Genomic DNA, 22,103 nt, shown 5'->3' with positions numbered 1-22,103 from the left:
AACAGATAAAGCAAGCAGATGACAGAGATGGGTATCTACGGCTGCTATCAGACCGAGCAGCATGTGGTTCCAAAAAAGCTAAACCTGGTCGTTTATCTATAATGGGCAATCAGTGCCTTTGGAAGTCACCCAAAACCCGGTGGGAGAGACTCAGACAGAGCAATAGTCTACATCATGATCTTAAAAAAACATTGAAATCGCAACTTTTAAAATTGGCTTATAGCAAATCACCGCAAGGTTCTGCAAATGTGTCGTTAGCTGAATTGTTAATGACTTTTATTTGGCCTTGGCTGGTGGCATCCAGATTCTTTAGTCGCAGTTCACCAAACCAAATGGGATTAGATTAAGGTCATCCTCTTCAAAAGGCACCTGATACAAACACTCATTATGGACGAACACAGACACACAGCCAATCTATTTAATGACCACCCGCCATCCTTGTCAGGGTCACCGAAGCTACTGAATTTCTGCATCTAGCAAATTTCCCGCATGGTAGCAAGTGTCAATGTTTGGATATAATTTGCAAAAACTAACTTGGAAATATTGTTTTGACCTCATATTTCCTTTGTATGCTGTGAATATTTGGAAGTTGTCAATGGGCAGGATCAATCATTCTGACTCTGGAAGATAACTATTAATAGCCTTCCTTGCCTGAAGGGTGACGTCATAACATCATGATCACAACAGTCTCACTGTCAAGATCCATAAACACCTAAATGTTTCCAGAAATATTTACTGCGGATAGATTATGAGACTCTGGAATGAACTTTTACAATAGTGCGGGTGAGAAAAGTTCACTGCGTCTTTCAGTCCTTGCCTTGATGTAAATTTCTGGTCATGGATGAGTTTTGAAGTTTTAAGACAGCAGTGCATCCGCCTGCTGGTTCCACTTCACGCATCGTCGACACGCGTGCATGAGCAACCTCAGAGTTGACGTCTTGAGGTGGCATTTTAGGGCTTACGTGCATGCCCGCCTTTGTTGGACATGTGCGCTCAGATTTACGCATGACTCACTTCGACTGTCTCACTTCCTTTTCTTTGTCTCGTTTTTGGCTTGTCGGTTGGAGTCAGCGCATTGGCATTCCTGATATGCACTTTGCAGTTTTGACAGACACTTGGCTCCACATTGTACACCTGCAGAATGTCAAGTCTAACAATTGATTCGCCTTTTTTTTTTTTTTTAACTTAGTCTTTGCAGAAATAACCATTTTCACTTTGTTATGAACTGACATCCATTCTGACAGCCGCACCGATTCAAAATCAGATTTAATTCATTTACCATCTTTTACCCCCCAACAACTACATCACAGAATTTCAAATGGCTAATTATGTTTTTTAATCATTGGACTCACTTGATCTCAAAGCAGACGGAGTGACCTCAATCTCGCTGTTGGCTTGGTAGGGCTGGAAGGCTGATGTCGATCTCAGCTCGCCAGCAAACGGCTCGGGACTCTGAGTGCCTGTAGAGCTGGCGCTTGTCCCGTCACCTCCATTGTGAGGATCTTGCTCTTCATATACAGCCACCAACTGATGAGAGAAAGGAGGTGTTTCTTTTATGAAAAACAAAAGCACACCATTGACGTGACAATACTTGTGTGCGCGTGCGAGACACCTGTGAGACTGTAATTGGCAGCAATGGCTCATTCTGTCTTTGCACAATTAAAGCAGGCTTCATATTTCCTCCCCGAGCCGCTTTGCTCTATGCATACCAATATTTGTCGACTATTTCCGAATCACCCTCTCCGCAGTAATCACGTTCTACTATTTCCATCTCTTCTAAATTGCATTTCAATAGTCGTGAGGGTTGATTTTGCCATCAGAGAGGATCTACAGGGCACTTAGTACTTATCAGACAAATGCCTCAAAGTTTATATTTGTTCAAATATAACAGTGTAAAACTTTCCCGGAGTGTTGTGTTAGACCAAAAATAGGAAACAGTGCATTGGGGTGTCGGGGGGGGGCGAAAAGGGGATGGTAGTCTTAATCAGACTACAGAAAAGCAATCAGCAACCCTCTATGATAATGATGACAGGGACAGCTGTGTGAAGATGTTTAAAGCGCCAAACACAAAGAAAAGAGAGAGAGAGACAGTAAGAGAGAGAGAGAGAGAGATGCCCCCAGAGGTATTTTCACTGTCCAAAATGAATGTGATGAGCCAATGAATAATTAGTGACAAAGTAATCAGGCCTCTCATTCATACGTTCCTGGGAGTATTTAGCAACTCAATGAGTTCTCTGCCTGCCAGCTGTCCATTTAAAGACACAATAAAGACTGTTGATAGTGTGGTGGCAAACTTCACTTCTTTTATGCATTTTAAATGTGTTGACTTTTCCATCATAAAATGTGGTCAGTTTTAAGACGCTTTGTATGACAAATTTTTTTAACGCTTTCCTGGTATCGGAGAAAAGGACACTGGTGGCCAGAGGGGAAAACAAAACTGGTTTTGCAACTCTCATGATGAAAGTCTTTGCAGAACTGTTTTCCCTTTCTTTGAAAATTGGTCACAGACACTCTTGAAATTACATAATTTCACATTTCGTTTGTGCATTTAAGTTTTTTCACTGCTAAAATGGATTATTGTTTTTGGGTTTTTTTCCGAAGGAGGCAAACATTTTGTGCGACACAAATGGAAGCAGCATGGCTAATTGTCAAGAAGCATAACAGCAGCAGCGCTATGAGGGAGGGACACTTTGAAACAACCGCAATGAAATGCAAAAGTGCATGAAAGTAGTATGATGTTGCTCCTCCAAACTCCAAAAATGTCACGAGTCATGTCGCAACCCCGATTCAAACAAATTTGAGTCCACCGTCACAACTAGCCCCTATCTATCTGGTTTAGAGTTAGCCAGAGGATAGTTCGAGTGCAACAAATTTGTGGGAGATGATAAAGGTCAAGGGCTAAGATGACGCAAAACATGGGGAGGCATTTTCTGCAGTCGACAGGGGATACTTGGGCTCTGGCAATTCCAATTCTATCAGAGTGAGAACAGGACGATGGGAAAAAATAATGTCAGGGATGCCTTTCATGTTGCTCGTGTTTGATCTGCTTCCCAAAGAAGGCAAGCATGAGATGGATGGAAAGCAACTAAGGACGAGACGCCGAGCTGTTTTGACAACCTCTGGCTCCCTTGCGTCCTTCTCTTGCCGCGCTAGCTTTACTTTTTCGCTGAATACATCCGGCTACCTCCAAACACCTGTGATCTGCTACAGAGCCCGAGTATTAGAATTGGCAGCGTTACAAAATAGTTGTCCCAAGTGCTTGCGCCGTGAAAAAGAAAGACAAGTGAGGTTATTAGCAGGCATGGGCTGAGCTGAAGATGTGAACCTGCAATACCTCTGATGATGCAAAGCTCTATCCATATCCACCATGACACCTTTTTTTCAAGTGGAAAAGACGGCTGACATATTTGAAAATAAGTCTTTGACATTTCTTTAAAATGCCAAGAGACATCTTTAAAAACAAGTACCGTATTTTCCGGACTATAAGCCGCACAGGACTATAAGGCGCACCCTCAATGAATGGCCCATTTTAAAACTTTGTCTTTATATAAGGCGCACCGGACTATAAACTGCACCATTAATGCATCATGTCAGATTTTTAATCCAAATCAAGTCATTCTCCATTTTATCCTTTTTATTTCAACTTCAGACGCAATAAATTAGTTTATAATCGCAAAATAATGATCCATAGTCTTTTTGATTCATGATTCATAGTCTTCAGCGGGCCACTTATGATTGATTTCATGACACAATGCTTCAGGCCAGTTTAAATTTAGGAATTTGGTCCATATATAAGGCGCACCGGACTATAAGGGTTTTGAGGAAATTTTAGATTTTTAGGTGCGCCTTATAGTCCGGAAAATACGGTACTTTTTTCATACTAGAATGAAAACTGTAAAGAGACTGGCATGGAACAAACACACCAAGCCCACGTTTCATCTACCAATCATTTTATTTCAGTGGTATCAGGGGCATAAAGTTATTACAAGCAAAGTGAAGGTACAAACTGTGACTCATCTCACCAGAAAGTCCAAGGTCTCCAAATATTGAGTGATGTCTACGATCCACCATTACCTCAACTGCACTCCATCCATTCCATTTACCACTTGGACAGTCGGACTATCATGTAGGTCCATTAACGAGTCGGTTTTTAATCACGTGCTTGATTATTGTGACCCGGCATATTCTCTTCTGTAATGTCACGACCTTAAGAAACATCAGAGTGGACACGCCATCATCCTCTTCCTGGATGTGGTGTTATCGGCCCTTTTTAATATTTCATGCTTTCCTTCTGTCTTTTATTCCTCACACATGCGAGTTGGAGGAAACCAGCAAAGTGCTTAGTCCTGTATTTTTCCTGCTCATTAAGGCCATCAAATATTCAGAGAATAAGTGTCGAGCACTCTGGCCTGCCATTACTGGCATATCAAATAAGCCTAGAATGGCTCGGAAACATAGGCATATTTCAGGAGTTGTCACATCCACATAGCAAATTTGAATATTATCATTCATACAGAACACAAGTCGAGCAAAAGTATATCAAAAAGTACATCAATGATATGTTAAGGTGGGCCGGAATAAGTTTTGAAAGTTTCTCATTTGAAATTAATCAGAAGTGCTGAGAAAAAATAAACTTGACTGTAAAGCCACAGCAACTTTCACCAAAGATCAATCCTTTAATGAACCAAGGGAATTATTTTTGTCATCATGCTTTTGATGTGCATATTGTTGGAAAAACAACTCTCCAGGTGGCCTATGCAATCATTGGAATGGCCTCAAGTTAGCTTCAGATCGCCCCAAGCCATGCGGCAACAACAGAGGTGGCACGTGTGTGCGAGCTCTGCTAAATATGCAAATGGCACTTTCAGCTCACGACTAAAGGGCCAAAGATGAAAACAAATACCCTAGAGTGTTTGACGGCTAAAAAAAAACAAAGGCAAATTAAATATTGCAAAAGAATTAATCACTGTATATTATTTATGAACTGTAGGAAACCTGCCTGACTCAACAAACGCTTTCACAGGAAGACAAAGCTCTGCACAATCAGTATACAAAAAAACTTTTGCATCATTTGCCCAACTACGGATGTGCAGGATATAATCCTGATCTGTATTTTCCCTGAGCTTTTCCCACCAGCACATCTTACCAGTGTGTCAGGTGAGCTGACCGCCTCCCGACTATTCAGTCAGTCAGTAAGTAAGTCACCTCGGCAGCCGGCTAATGAGTAATTTCACACTCCAAGCTACTGAGCCGTTTAGGAAGTCGGTCGTTCTCCCTGCCTAGCCAAAGTTTTTAAATTGGCCAGTCACTTAGACATCCACTGAGATGCTTGGCTTAGCTGGCCACTTGGTGAACCTCTGATGGATTCACCGGGGAACAGCACAGTGTGCCAGTCATGAATCTGGGGCTCAGGCAGGTTCCTCCCAGTGCTTACATGGGTTTTTCATAACAATCCTCTCACAGTCCAATCAACTCAAGACCCTCAAGGTTAGAATATAATCATGCATGGTTTTTGAAGTGTCAGCCATGTGACTGGTTGGTGATCTGCCTTGGGTATCCCCCTCACCCTTTGCCATTAGTCAATGGGGGATCCAGTTTCAAGATAGAAAATGGATGGATTGCTCATTACTTTGACTGAGGTGCTTTCTTAACTCCAGCTGAAGATCCATCCATATGTTGCGAAGGCAGCTTGTGCCCTCTAGTGAACGCATGAAATGGCCGTATCAAGTGTTATCTCACCTCACTGTGCGTGTCCATGACGACTATATTTAAGAGAACGTGGTGGAGCAGTGCACTGCATGAATCATGAATTACTAAAACAAGTGTATCCATATAATTCTTATAACTGATGGGATGTGAGGGAAACAGTGCTGTGGACGCTATACATTATAGGAGACTCCAGGACAAGAACAAGGGAGTACGTCTAGAGAGTGCTGCTGAACTCCCATAACCTCAATTATTCAGCATTAGGCTTTACTATCGATTTCCTGTTGGATCAACTTACTGAGTCGCAAGCATCGAGACTGTGACATGCTGTAGCCTTTTCTGGGAGGGAGGGGGGGAGGGAGGGAGGGATGGATGGGAGTCTGTTATGGAGAGGATGAAAAAAGATACAGATCCACGAGTGGGGAAGGGTGTAATTAAAGATACCCCTTATCAAGGCGGTGATAGATGAAGATGTCACACAAGTGCAGATAGTTAGCGAGTGGGAAGGAGACTGGTTAGTTTCACTTAGTGACCTTGGAGGGGGGGGTGGGGGCATTGCTTGGAGGTCAGAGGTTTCCCAAGACTGGGGCACTTGCATAAGGAGGAACAATATTTATTTTTGGAAGGAACTCTGTGGCTGTCAGATATACAAGGAAAGACTAATTGGTTGCCGTGTTATTGCTGGTGGGGAGGTATTTGAACAGTTTGACTATTTTTCCAAGCAGCCATGAGTGGTCATGCTGACCCTAGCAAAAACAAATAAATGTGTGCTGAAGGAAGTAGCAAAGTCTGCCTCAATGTTTCTCATACTTGTCAGCTTCCAACAAGCGATTCAAGTGTTTCCTTAAATTCGACATGTTTATCTAACACATTTTGGTTGTAAAGTTGCAGAAATTTGGATACTAATCAACTCTAATATCTCCAAAACATGAAAATCATAGTGAGCCATTTGAGTGTTTTTTTTCCCCTCTCTGGTTTCTTTCAACAAAGACTTGTTTGAGGGAGCGACGTGAGCAACTTAAGGGCTCACCCATGTTGGCAAGCTGTCATCCCAGAAGGTCGGGTGCACCTTGGCCTCGCTCCAGGAAGGCAAACACGACTCCGTGCAATTACAATGTTAATAGAAATTACTTCGTTAAGGTTTGACATGACCAAATGTCAATGGGAAACCCCGATGGCCGTATGAAGGTACAGTGGATCCTTTCTTCTTGTGTACCTGCTCTACACAGCCAGACATGGCTCAGGTTCCAAATAAAACAGATGGCAGGTATTGCCTCGCAATTTCTCCTTGTCCTGACCTTGGAAAGCTGTGCTGGGAGGGGCTGAGGGAGGGCTCTCATCTGGTTGGCTTGAAAGATGAAGGATGGGAGCAAATACAGTACTTTGAGTTATGAGGAAAGGTGCTGAAGAACATTGTTAGATGTGCACAAGAACAACACAAGTGATTAGTCATCGCTACTTTCTCTTCTTTCTCCAAGTCATCGCCTTCATTTGCGTGTACCTGATTGTGCCTTCGCGTTCTAAGTGCAAAGCACGTCCGTGAGTTACCGCGCTGTGATATTATGCAAATTTTCAAAGACATGTCTTCCTTTCGTCTGTCAAGAGCAGACATCAGAAAACACCAATTATTTGAAGTTGATTTGACACATCAAAAATTGTCTACAAGGTCATCCCAGATACTAAACGTCAAAACTTTGACCTGGAACTCATCAAAAAGATTCAAAAGTTGCCTGAAGGCATCCTCCACTTTCATAAACAACGGAAACTTTTGCAGAGCGGAAGGCATACAGAAAGTTCTCCAAAATGTTTCCGTGCAAAACACAGAGGATTACAACAAAGAAAGTTTAGCCATAGGATGATGGGAGGAATAGGGAGCGAGAGATGTGGAGGTAAAATACAGATCTGCATTTCACAAGAGAGCTGGGAGCTCAATGTTGTCTTCCAAATGATGGCGTGCATGCAAATCAGCTGGTAGATCACGATGTCAAAAAGTTGAACACTACCTTCAACATCTCCGACCTGATCAGTCATGCAAACTCCGTTCGAGCAGACAAACTTTATCAAAACTATTCCGTCTGTACATCAAGTTTGTTGTTATTTACACCCTGAAGTGTGTCCAAGCAATTGTGGAAAACATTTATTAACAATGAATCCGTATGTAACACAGTGGCTGGTCAACAACTGCCTGCTCCACTGGCCCACCACAACATCAGCTGGAGATCCCCTCAGCTATAACATACATGCAAATCCCCTAAGCTGCTCTCAAAGGCTCCGTTGGAAAGTGAAGCCTTCAGCAGGAGCCAAATGTCAGCTTCCCTAGCAGGTGGACAGCTGATCTGCGTAGAAAATAGGCCTTGGCATGTGATGTGCCTTGAGGTGCAATGTAAAAATCCTCCCAAGAGTCTAATCTCCTCCTTCAGAAGATGTGTAAGCCGCAGCTTTAAGGACCAAAATCAGCAGATTTCTTCCCGGCAAAACAGCAGCTTCCAACTCCTTGACACTTGACAAAAAAAACCCAAGATGGCTGACACTAAGAATGTTTAAAACCTGTCCAACAACACATCGTGGATGTAATGCGGCACAACATTCCCAAACTATTAATGAAGATGACATTGAACTGGACTAGACGTCTCACTTTCTTTTCTGGATGGTAAATAATTCATTCCAACCAGAGGGCCATACTTGCAGCTTAACTATATGATGGCCTAATGAGCACTATTGATCAAATAATTGATTGCTTTATGCGTGGCCTAACTGACTGCCTACCGGTCCATTTGGGAAGCTCATTACTTAATATGCATTATTCAGAGCTGACCACTAAATGGAGGCGACTATCCATGTACGGAATGAAAGTCAACAGGAATTTAATAGCAGGGGCGAGGCGGCATCAAAAACTCAATGATTTTTTTTCCGTGTAGTGATAAATTGTCAACAGCGAAATGGTATAAGCAATAGAAAAACTGCCAGGTTTGATTTGTCCGTAAATAGAGCTGAGAATATTCTCAAAATTCACCTTGAAGTAAAAGTGCAAGAAGTAATGCCCAAGGTTGTTTCCTCTAGTTTGTTTGAAGTTTATTTTTGCAATTGTATTATTAAAGAATGGACTTCTCCAACGGATCTCATGGGGGCTCCTACAAAGTCCACGTGGGTCATAGCAATGTGTTTGCCTGGCCTTTAGGTAATTCCGAAGGGACAGAGTTAAATGTCTGCATTCATTGGCAATTCACATTCTTTGTTCTAATTAAAGTGAGACTGTCCAGCTTTATGCTCCATTTACAAGTCTAATTTGGCCCACAGGCTCGATTGAACATTTGGCTATTCATAATGAACTTTTTTTATTTTCCCGGTAAAAATGGCAGTTGAAGAATGACAAAATGGCAACAGGAGAGTCACATGGCTTCCGTTCCGAGTGTGAACGGTTGTCTGGTGGATCTTCTGGGATCTACTCCAGCTCCCAGTATAGAAAACACATTGACGGGTAGCAACAGGAGAATTGAAACTCCTATTTACAGGCGCCTTTCGGCTAGACCAGACACATTGCTAGTTTTCTGCCAGTCCTTCCTAATTAACACACACAGAAGCAGACACTAAAAATCAAGCACCTCTAATCATTATCGAGTACCAGAAACATTTATGGGCCAAGTTACCAGAAGTCCTCAAGGGTTGTCTGGGACACCTAACAATGTGCAGAAGGATACCAGAGGTTTGAATCCCCAAGAGAGGAATCAATCTGAAGGCCCGGCTCTCTAATTGGGGCAGCCCGTATACATAAATGGAAGATTATGACCTATAAATAAGAATTTATGTGACCGTTAGACGTGCCGGGAGATCCCGGTTGAGACGGAGGGGTTCATTAGCTATGCAACCAGGATGCCTGGCTCTGCCCAATTAGCCTGATGACATGAAGGCCACAGGCATGTTTTATGTTAAGCCGGCCCGAAACATTCCAGGCTATTTGGGTGGACTTTCAGGTGCAATTACTAGGTGATCTGAATTATATGGAAAATAGAGAAAAAGAAAGATTCCACGCAGCCTGAGCAAATCTTTTGCCGGTAATTTGTGACACCAATTTCAGTTCAGCAGCTGCTAGTCTCTTGTCAACCTTCCAATGGATGAAAGTAATATTTGCTCAAGCTTGAAGAAGATTTGGGTCAATATAGCCACCGGGAAATTATATACTTAACGGTAATACCTGAAGCATCGATTGGTTGATTTAGTGATTCAACGTTTGTTTCAAATATTTGCTTATGCGGTGAAAGTATTATTGCAGTTTACAAAGCGGGGATGATGGGAAGGAGTTGGTAATGGAAGTTGAAAACAGGATGGAGAAGATAAGGACTACTTAGTACTTTTTATCATTATAGACGTTCATATGTGGGCTTTTTTTTTTTTGTACAAATGGTGGCTTTTTTTCCTTAGTGTCAATTCAGAGAGGGATTAATCTCTCCCGTCCCTCTGTCAGCAAAGTTGGCTTTTCCTCACTGGGATTCTTCTGTCCATCTTCATGGAATTCCATTAAATGAAGCCTGCTTCCCTCTGAATCAACCACTGACAGCCCATTGATCATCAACAGTGCTGTCTCGCACCAGATACACACTTGGGGGATCTTTATTGTGAAACTAGACCCCATGTAAGACGGGATAGAATTTTGCGGAGGAATACATGAACACATCTGGAATGCATGCCAGGGAGTTTTGCACACTGAGAGCTTCACACTGCTTAACTTTGACAAAGACATCAAGAATATACATCTGTCTGGACATTGTTTCATGTAATACATAAAAGAGCAAAAACAGTGTGACACACACGCACTGGCACTTTCGGGTATATTATTGGAAGCAAAGACATGAGAGGCTGAGAGGCTGATGGAGTGGTTGTCTTGGAAACTGGCCCAGGTTATTAGAAGAAAAAATGCAAGGTGAGGAGGTAAGGGCGAAGGAGTCCACAATGCAAAGATGATCAAGACAGTGTGTGTGTGTGTGTGTGTGTGTGTGTGTGTGTGTGTGTGTGTGTGTGTGTGTGTGTGTGTGTGTGTGTTTGTTAGAAACGAACAACTTTGCATGTATTCAAATAGTCATATTAAATAATCGCCCAAACATTTGATACAACGGAAGTTTGTTTTCTCTACTTTACTTTCTCTCTTCCTGCCCCCTTTTTAAAAAAAAAACTTTCTACAAAATATCCATCTCAAGAATTGTTTTTTTTTTATTAGAAAATTATACTGTCCATCAATACTAAACAAGCAAACTTTAATGTGATATTAAATCATCACAAGGTGAGAATGGTGCATCCTCCTGAGACGCCAAACCCGAACTGGTAATAAGGATAATAGTCAATTGGAAAATTATGTAAATTTCAGTATATCTGAGGGAATTTGCATGAGGACAAGCTGCACGATAGATACGGTTCCAGAAAAATTGCTTTGCTTCGGTTCTACAAAGCCCTGAAGACATGGTGAGATGGCAGAAGAGAAAAGAAGGGAAAAAAAAAACAAAGCCAATTGGGCTGCACTGTTTTTTTTTATTAAACTAAAGTTCAGCCAAGAAAAATAAGTTTCCGTCTGTATTTTTGAGACAACAAGCAGACTGTAAAAGTACAAAAATGCCAAAACACAAAAGCCAGCATTTTCTAACATCTTGGTAGCTCACCTCTGAACCTTCTCGCTTTCTATAACGACTGTGAAAAGGAGTGAGTGAGCTGCTGTGACAGTTTGTAATCCATCATGAAGGATGCATGCAACACTACGGGGATGCCAATTCTCTCCAAATGGGGGTTTTAGTTTGCCAGGCCATTATTGTCTCTAGATTGCTTGACACAAGCGACGCGAAAATCCCACACAGTCTGCAATCACACTACGCTATCAGTAGCGAGCGACGTTACAGCCCCATGGGGAGCAATCTGGGCCATTTCCAAGCAGCATCTCTTCCAACCACATGTTTTTTAAAATACGCTTTCAACAGAGAAGCTGAGCTCATTTTGTACACATAATTGTCGCCCCTTTCCCTTACAGCTTCATTACACCACAATCTGATTACATGGTGGAAAACAAAAGAGGGAGTTGAAAAAAAAAAAGCTTTATCAAAGGTGGTGGTAGGTCCTAAAATGTAGGCTCAACCTTTTTTGTATTTTCGAATATTCCACAAAGCTAAGGAGGTGAGGTCAAGCCAAACCAAGACGACTTCAGGCCAAGGATGGAAGTTTAGTTGACTTTTATTGTACATACTAGTCTACATAAGTTTGCCCTTTGGGTGATTTCAAAGTCAAAGTCAAAGTCTGCTTTATTGTCAATTTCTTCACATGCCAAGACACGCAAAGAAATCGAAATAACGTTCCCACGGTGACAAGACATAGTACACAATATACATACAAGTAAACAACACAAAAAAATAAAAACAAGAAGGCACAAACAATGAATAAATAAGTATAAATAATATAATAATAAATAATTTGTGAGTGGAAGTACAAATTCTCATCCCTGGTGACAAATCAACCTGTTGGAAGCAGAATAGCTGGCGGGCAGAGAATGTCAAAAAGAGGCCGTGAGTGAAGTCAGCCAATTTGCGCGGATGACAGCAGCAGAATGAAAGCGTTTCGGTTCGGTAACAGTGCTGACGTTTGGGTCCCATGACCCGAATGAGGATGCCACTGGGCGGGGGGAGGCTCTGCGTGGATGCGCCTCTGGAGCAATCACTGTTACGTTGTCAATGCAAAGCCTCGCTCTCAATAGGAATTTTAAAAATAATGAACGCTTGGTTTCTATCAGCATTTAAACAATTTGCAGTTTTGTCGTTTATGCCGGCATCACCCAAGTATTTGGCCGCGTTTGTGTCTTGCATATGTTCAGAAGCCGACAAGGCTTGTGTTAATCAGGATTTTGTTCCCAATGTCACGTCCAAGGATTTGATTTGACCGAGCTGAGCAGTTGAGAAGTGCTTCGCTCTCTCCAGGGACCAAAACAGCCCTCAGTCACTGGAGTGAATCTATTACACATGCAGGGACGTACACATAACACACTAAGCTGCTTAAATTTTTAGAATACATCCAATTTGGGGTAGTCCCTTTTTTAGGAAAATAAAATTGTCCTTCTGTAACTCAGGCCAAGAGACTTCTTTTATATCCAGCCCATTTAAGGATATTCAAACCAAGATATTTTGGGTACCTGGGGTCCATCCATCCAAACCTCATTTTCCAGCGCTTATCCTGTTCAAGGTCACGGGAAAGCTGGTTTCAATCCCTACTGACGCACTGGAGTGATCAGCGTTCAATCACACGGGACCTGGACAACCATCCACACTCAGGAAATAAATCCCACATTGGTGCCATTAAAGTCAGTCGTGTGGACCACAACACTGCCATTGACATATCGATGAGGTCAAAACAGCCATTTTTCTTTTTATTATCATTATATATATATATTTTTTTTACTATTGTTATTTTGAGCTCCTTCCAGGAACTTTCCTGTCTTTGCAGTGGTTCCATGCAGCCTCTCAATATAATAACCTCACTTATTTCTTCCTAGCTCGTATTATCTCCTCTCTTATTACGACAACACTGAGGCCCAAAACTGTTCATTATGAAGGATGCAGTACCTAAATAAATGGGCCGCGGTAATGGTTTCCGTCTCCTCCTCATTCTCATCGCCTCTCGTCAGCCGTCGTTGTCCCGCTTCATTGTCACATTTTCATCAGAATAAGAGTATCTCAGTGTAAAAGCTCACAGCACGTCCACTGACCGAATCAATCTCGTGTGCATATCACCATAGGTGCACTGATCATGCGACATAATTCTCCAGTCAATTACCTCCAATGAAGCAGTCAGAAGAATAACAATGGCTGTTGATGAATGCCACTCATGGCTCCAGTCAGGGAGCTCCGGTCCCCAAAGCTGGCAGTGAGACAATTGGGTTTATCTAATGGGTATTTATAAGAGCTCCTCTTTTGCAACAAGCTATTTGTTACTGCTGGAATGGGCTATTTACCTTTCATGTGATATTTTTCACATCGTGAGATGCCACAGAGTGTCTTGAGTTTCTGTTTTAATTCTTTTCGAAAGGTGCACTTGACTTAAGTGCTATCAGTTATGGATTGGCTATGATAAGTGCGCCATATTGCAATATTATGAGGGATGTCGATGAAAAAGTATAAAAAAAAAAAAAAGAATAGGTGCATTTTTTTATTTGTCACGTCAAATGTTGCTATGTTTTGAAATGCGGTGTTGAGGAATTTAAAAATGAAAAAGTTGAGGCCTTTTTTTCCGGTGAAATTGATCAGCATTCCATCAGCAGCAGCATTGCACCTCATTTTAAGGATGAACAAAAGGCTCTTTTGTGTGTTTCAACATGATAATCATTTTCACAGTTTTCCCCATTTGGCACTGAGGTGTCTGCTGTCCTGTAATTCTAAAAGCAGATGGTCACCACTATTCCAGGCAGATCCGTTCCGTCTTGAGAACTCGTGTTTTGGGCAACTGTCCGGCACTTTGTCATGATCTGGTTACAGCATCTCTGTCGAATATGCATGCGGCCTTTGCAGTGCATTTTTGAGGAAGACCAGAAGCACATGGCACTGAACTAAGATCAACAATTTAGACAGTAACTGGGCTGGGAACTCTTCCTGCACTTTAAGTGTGCACCCACAAAAAATATACAAGAAAGTGGATCTTCTCAATTCTACCAATTGTAGTCTGTCTTGTGGTCATACTTGTTAATTTATTTAATATTAGAATGAATAATATCTTCGAAGGCATAGCCTACAAATTTGGACATAATTAATGGTCTTCACCTTTTCTAGAATATACGCTAACCACTAGCATACTGTTGTGGCACTCGGAAAAAAAAAAAAGTGTTCATTAATGAAAAGTGCACAACCTGGGTCAACCCAAAAAAAAAAAACAAGAACTGAAAATATCTCAACAAATGACAGCAAACTAATGAGTTTTCGAAAAGTCTATTTAGAGTGTTTGTAGTCGCTGGAATAACAGGATCGAGGGTGGAGGGGGGGTCGTTCCCAGAATCGAAAACTCCCAGGATTTGGAATATGGGGCGTTGATATTTTCTTAAGAAGGCCTCTGGGATGGCTTTTGAAACCCTGCTTGATGTAGGATTTCATTTAGCTTGGAATAAAAGCCCTCCCAAGGGTGCTCCCTTCGCCTATAGGCTGCTTAACTTTGCTTTGCACACTCACACATTTAAAGCGGGTTATGAATCATTCTCTTTGTCATGGTTTTCTCTTAAAACAACCTCAAACAGAGCTGATGGGAATTTTCTTCAGCGCGGATTACATCGCACACTAAATCATTTCAAACGGGACATGTGTGTTTAGAATACAACACGCTTTTGCAGAGATATGGACATCATTCTTTTTGTTTTCATATACTAAAGCCACGGAAATGATGCACTGACATTTTGCCACGATTGCCGCACCGGGTGAAATAATCGAAAGCGCGATGATGACAGCAGCTGGGGCTGTTGGTGAATTCAATTAGTCAATGTCGGTGCGATTAATATGTTTGGAAAAAGGCATTGTTATACTTTACAGAGGGAAAATGAGAGTGCGTATGTCGCTTTGTGCATGCTGCAGTAACCCACTTGAACAAAAATTCTCCCCGTTTGGAAAAAAAAAATGGAATCTAATCCTGTTGGCTACACTGTGTGTTTTCATCAGCCAACGCTAAGTGCCGTATGTTGAGTCGAGTGGGTGGTCTACCATCCCAACCTTTCACGCAGAGCCTCTTCCTTCCTGGAGGAACCCAATATGACTCCCATGGGAAATAATATCACCGGGAGAACTCCAGCTTCATAAATCATCCATTTAAGATACACGAACGCAAAAAGAGGACATCATATGATTTCAGATGTCTGATTAGCTCGGATTTTAAAATGTTGCAAAATAGATTGTCTTCCATATCTTAGATATGTAGAATACATAATAGATGTTGAGAGGAAACAACACCATTATTTAGTTACCGTATTTTCCGGACTATGAGGCGCACCTAAAAACCTCAAATTTTCTCAAAAGCCGACAGTGCGCCTTATAGTCCGGTGCGCCTTATATATGGACCAAATTTCTAAATTTAAACTGGCCCGAAGCATTGTGTCATGAAATCAATCATAAGTGGCCCGCTGAAAACTATGAATCATGAATCAAAAAGACTATGGATCATTATTTTGTGATTATAAAGTAATTTGTTACGTCTGAAGTTAAAATAAAAAAGATAAAATGGAGAATGATTTGATTTGGATTAAAAATCTGACATGATGCATTAATGGTGCGCCTTATAGTCCGGTGCGCCTTATATAAGGATAAAGTTTCAAAATGGGCCATTCATTGAAGGTGCGCCTTATAGTCCGGTGCACCTTATAGTCCGGAAAATATGGTATTTATTTTTACTAGGTGGCTGAGGGCGCCTGTCAGTGACTCGAGACCATTTACTCCACATTTCCGCAGGAACCTTTTGCTTTTCATCTGCTGTCCATCTGCTCCTCAGACAGACGCTGCACTTTTTGCACCGAGTCAGTAAACTACAGCCGTAGAAACGTCTCTTGATGGGTCCGATCGCACAGAAGAGGAATCAATTCTATGTGAGTGGACATGAGCAGCAGACAGAAAGTGGGCGTTTGGTTCGGCCCCGGGGCCCCACCGATGCCGCACCGTGTTTATCTCCAAGATAGGTTTCTGCTGTCTTCTCGACGGGACGCACACACATACACACTCCTGATTGCATCTGGCTTGTCATCGTCAGCAACGGATCCTCTGGGGGCCCCTGATGGAGCCGAGTATGTTCACCTTCCCCTCGCGTGATCCGGCCACCCATCCCCTCCTTTTCACTCCCACTCAGGACAAATTTAATTTGGAGGTGCCAAGGACTGATATAAGAAGGAGACAGCCACAAGAGGCAGCAGCGGGGGATGAAGGTAATTAGATACCTCCCATTGCCCCTTTCTCTCCACACCGAGACAGACTCCTTTTCTCCTTTTGTCAACACTGGACCCCCCAACCACTGCTCTCCTCCTATCCATCCATGGAAGGAGACATCATCCTCACCTGCTTTGCCATTTTTAGAGATGTCAAGTGGGAATAGGAAGCAAGAACAGCACTTATGAAATGACTAAGATCTTCAAGACAATAATCATTGAAAGCGTAAATATGGAAAACTAGCGCTTAGATAAAACCAAAAATCCAAAACGCAGCTTGAAACGTAAATGAGCGTGAAAATTGGTTAAAGCTGCCCTGCGTGGGACCATCATGACACATGGCTAAGCGCATATGCTGCCTTCATGCAGTCTGAATGGCCTTATTGAATTAGAGTGAGCAGTCTGGGGCTGGAGGTTTTCACAGGTCAATGCCTCCCCTCCCCACCCCTCCCTCCTTGCAAGCCCCGCAACCATAAGACTGCTCAGCCACCTGCAGCTGGGAGACACTATAAAAACAGCCCAGACCCATTATGAAATATTATTCTTAACACTGATTTCTGAGGAAGGAAACATGCTTTAAGACCATACCAAATGTATGAATGGATTTCTGTGAAGAACATTACAAATCTATACCCCATACGGTTGGATCAACTCACGGGAACTCAACTGGAAAATCATGCATAATATAACTTTGTTTACAGTAACTAAGTTTTTAAAATATATTTATTTTTTATATTTATTTATTATTATTTATTATATATTTATTATATTTTATATTTATTATGATTATTATTTATTATATTACTATATTTATTATTATAGTGTGCAGTCCAGCTGAACTACACTCAATCATACTGGAAGTGCATTAGTGCCTTGATATAAGAGTTAAATTCCTTTCGCGACAATGCATGTGACCACAGGCAAGCCTTTCATATCTTGAATCATGATTCCCCATTGAAATGAATGGAAACATCATTAATCCGTTCCAGCCTTTGACAAAAATCCAATTAAAATGGTGTTTGTGTTCCAACTAGCAGGTAGTTGTTGGAGTTTACAATTCACTCTTGAATTCACTCGACCTCGAGGGCCTCGGCGGCCTTGAGTGCCTTGAAAGCCGCCTTATAAATAAAATGTATGATCATTATTATTATTACTCTGGTCAGCCATATATGCCCTTAAAGTCCGTAGTATAATCATACGCTATGCTACGCTTTTAATGTTATGTATTTGTGTGAATTGTCAATCTTCACCATTATCATTAGCCCTGGGGTCTATGATATAATCGTTAGATATTCTCAAACATGAGTCTGATCATGTTTCCATGCCAACCCACCACCGTGCTGATGAATGCACACCAAAGCCCGATTCCACTGCTCCCAGTGCTCCAGTCATCTGTCGATGAAACTGACCTGATTGAGGTAGATACCAATATCAATACAGCTAATAAAAAAGGATCCTAAATAATTCAGGCGTATGACGACCACTCACTACAGGGAAATGGAGGATTTCTCAAAATGATGAGGTCATGGTCCCTCAAACACTTGAAGGGCTGGGGGCATGTGTGCAAGTTTATGTGCGGAGGAGTCTGTTGTGTGGTTCCCAACGTGTGCTAAGTGGCATCCAAGGTCTCTTGTGTTGGAGTTATTACCTCTTTTTGTTTGCAGCGATTACCATCTAAAATCCATTTTTTAATCAAGTGTGTAGGTGTGTGTGTGTGCGCTCATACATATTCAAAAAAGCATCGTGCTTCAGCACGCACCGTGATTACAGGTTAGAAGAAGAACGGCTAAGCATGATTGATTGTCTTATTGTTGGAGTCGTCCGTGATCTGTGACCGATTGATTATGTCTTGCTGCACTGAATGACTCATTTGAATATTAACAACAGCTACTTGTGTTTTCTTAATTTCAATATGCACGGGAGTATTATTCCGATTTTACATGTGATGGTTCACGGTGGGGCTATTTTAAATTGCAGAGATTTTTCTGCCGTGAACATTTCGGTTATCTCGTCTTTCTTTTATTGTGCTTTATGAAGAAGCCTATTTTTCAAATAAAGGCAGAAAAAAAAGATACTTTGTTGATACCTTTGTTTGAAAGCTCCCAATTTGCTTAAGTTGTTGTCTGCATTGGGATCCAGGGTAAGCCAACCCTTCGAGTTTCATTACCAATGGAGATCTTTGTCTCATTTTCTGCCATTCAACTGAAACCAATATTCCCTATGCAGGTTGATCCAATGCCAACCAATGTGTGTTCAGCCTCCAGAGTTTTTTTTCATATTCCAATGAGTCATATCATATTTTGCATTTTTTCATAACTCGGCACACATCGCAAAATCATCTTAAGTTTGCGTGAACTACTCTTTATTTTCCTGGTCAATGGTTTAGACCAGAGAGAGATTTCAAAAAAGTTAAAAAGAGTAAAAGTAACCAGATTGGGGAATATATTTTCCTACTGTGCACGAAAAGATAATATTACGGGAACGTCTTTTGCTGAACCTTGTCGAGGTACTCAAAAGTGCTTTACAATATTGAAGATTAGTTTCGACAGGTACTTTTGCATTGTGCAATACATAAACATATAAATAACGACACAACCATCAACAATGTGGGACCAATATGACCTTAGACCAGAGACTATTGTTTCCTGCAAAAATCTATTTTTAGTTCGGCTCAAATTAAGATAGTTCGGAATTGCAAAGGTCTGAGTTCTACTAAGTGCCGTTCTATTCTGAACCTAAATGAAGTGGAAAAAAAAAGGGGGAAAAACAGATGGCGGCACAGCCGGAAAGTCACGCTTGATGACATCAATTGGCGCAACCACATCTGAAGTTGTTACATAAAAAAAAAAATAAAAACAGCCCATAAAAAAGACAGGTTCTATATAAAAAAAAAAATCTTTGCACTTGCTCTGATATTATCACGACTATAAAAATCACCTCAACTGACGATGAGACGTAAAACTGACTAGTAAAGTCAACTGCCTGACCAAACAGCTCAACTTTACTGGGCTCCTGCAGGGCTCATCGGGGGAAATCAACCTCCCTTAGCTAATAAACAGTAATGACCTGCTTCCCGACACGTATCGGAGCCTCTCTTCATGTCAGCGTGGTGATGAGGACGAAACAGCGGAGCCAGCAGAAAGACAGCGCGCCTGCGGTGGCTTGGTAATTACTGTTAATTGGTTTAACATGGGGATGGAGGGAAGAAAGATAAGGAAAAAAAAGAAGGGATGGAAAGACAGATAGCATTCTTCCCTCAAACCTCTTCCATGGCTCGTTTGATGTGATAGGGGGGTGTTATCGCGGCTTTCTATCAGCAGGGTGAGCTAATGTAAAACTGGGAATGGAGGGAGGGGCACTATTGGACAGGTCAGCAGTCTGGTAAACAACTATATGGACATAAATTCATACATAAACACAAAATAAGACGTGCAAGCAACAATGACACGATGAGAACGACAAGGGCGTAAGGCTAAAACATAAACTGGACGTGCATACATGGACTATACACACAGTGTAAAACACACACTTAGATTAGAGCGCCTGAGGAAAACTGCTCATCCTGATAAGACCGGCAATGTGAGGACCATTTATGGCCATTTGATGCATAATGAGCCTCCTATCAGTGGCTGCGTGAGCACAGAGATGAGGTGTGGAGTATTCCCCGTGCAGCTTGGCACTAATACTCTGACCGGAACCTTCATACAACATGCAGGAAACTTCAAGGCGTTGCAGTCAGTGTGAGGGAAAAGAAAGAAAAAAATGGGAGCCTCATGCAGGTTCTGCATCATGTAAGTAGAATTACCGTATTTCCCGCACTATAAGGCGCACCTAAAAACCTCCAATTTTCTCAAAAGCCGACAGTGCGCCTTATAATCCAGTGCGCCTTATATATGGACCAATATGGATTCGTGGATGACAAATTTATTAAAGTAAGCTTTACGTGTTTATTTTGTGTGTTGTGTGACATTAACGTTTGAGCAACGCATTGATATATTGTTATTGTTTTCACTATTTCGAGTGTTACTATATTGTGATTGCATTAACGTCTGAGCAACGTTGAGTTATTTATTCTATGCGCCTTATAATCCGGTGCGCCTTATATATGGACAAAGTTTTAAAAATGGGCCATTCATTGAAGGTGTGCCTTATAATCCGGTGCGCCTTATAGTGCGGAAAATACGGTATACATATAGTAAACACTATCCAGGAGCAAATAAATAAATAGAAAAATCAGTACTGTCCATGTACACTCGCTCAATATGAATCTTCAGTCGTTACGGATGATTATATTTAAAAAAATATTTTGACCTTGAACAAGCTTGACTGCGCTGCTCTTTAATATAAAACATTGAGGGTGCAAACAATACAAGACATGTTCCCACTTTAAACAGGTTTCAGCAGAAACACAGGTCATTTCTCCAACAATCACATTACATAGTATTAGTCCTGAAGAAGAAGAAGAAAAAAAAAGCCCAGTCCCAAATGAGATCATAAAATAAGGTCCCCTCCACTTGGGTTTATGAGTGCTCACATCCACACAATCAGCCATAAAACCCCGCCTCCTCCGAAAGAGGCCTCCAATAAGCTCATCTCATTGAGGGGCAATAAAAACCCATCCGCTGAGGGCACAAAACTACTGTTTCTCCTCAGCTCCATTAAGGACCTACAGTATCGCTACTGCCACTGTAAAAAAAAAGTGTGTTTTGGGGTAAACAAGTTACTCAGGAGAATTTAGAGCCTAGGTAGCACACTAGATTTAAATCGTGAAGCTTGAGAACTCATCTCATTTCTTCTATAGCATGGTCAGGTGTATGCATGTATAATTTGACACCGCTAAAGTTGGACAAAAAAAACTGACAGTCATTCCCCAAAGAGCCTTATTGCCTTCAGGCACAGCTTCAGAGACAAAACATTGCTCACCGCAGTCATTATATCATCCGCATTGTTCCAAGCTCCATTGGGCTTAATAGTCCCGCATAAGTCACGCAACATGTCACCCCTTTAGTCAATACAGCTTAAGTGCAACGTCAATATTTTACTTGAACTGCTTCCAAATGTCACAATCACAAAAAAGTATTTAAGTACACGTCACAAAGCTGCGTGTGTGTGCCCGTGGCATGACTAAATGCGTGACTACCCCTTTCAGCTTTGGTAGAATAAAACCTGGTGTCAGTCAAAGTTATACGATTGAATGGAACCCTGATGGGAATTTAGAATGGTGTACATTATGAATGCAACTCGACTTGTTTTGAGCCCCTGCAGAGATTTCTGCAACCTGCTTTGTCTCCCTCTTCCTCTTCTCATCTCTAAACCTCAGAAGCACAATGCAGGTTTTAACCGGGATAAGAGGAAACCGGTGATGGCTGCTTGACTTCATCAACAGCATAAGCCGGGAAGTTAACCAACGGCGGAGGCCGATACGCTTTCGGGGCCCGTAAGCTCTCGGTGATGTGCGGCAGCATCAATGAGTACTTCTCCAAAG

General features: G+C 41.7%; 1 protein-coding gene across 4 annotated transcripts in view; it reads right to left on the bottom strand.

Moving 5' to 3' along the window:
* The window catches only part of LOC119139363 (partitioning defective 3 homolog), a 127,670-nt gene that overhangs the window by 88,496 nt on the left and 17,071 nt on the right, over positions 1-22,103 (bottom strand). For all 4 annotated transcript variants that reach the window (XM_037279952.1, XM_037279953.1, XM_037279951.1 and 1 more), the window contains exon 3: positions 1,353-1,527. In XM_037279952.1, coding sequence (XP_037135847.1) covers positions 1,353-1,527 — 175 coding nt within the window. The remainder of the gene's footprint in view (positions 1-1,352; positions 1,528-22,103) is intronic.

The sequence above is a fragment of the Syngnathus acus genome, chromosome 20 (genome assembly GCF_901709675.1).
Source record: "Syngnathus acus chromosome 20, fSynAcu1.2, whole genome shotgun sequence".
NCBI classification, from domain to species: domain Eukaryota; kingdom Metazoa; phylum Chordata; class Actinopteri; order Syngnathiformes; family Syngnathidae; genus Syngnathus; species Syngnathus acus.
The sequence above is the reverse complement of the archived record's forward strand: the minus strand, read 5'-3'. Positions and strand labels throughout refer to the sequence as shown.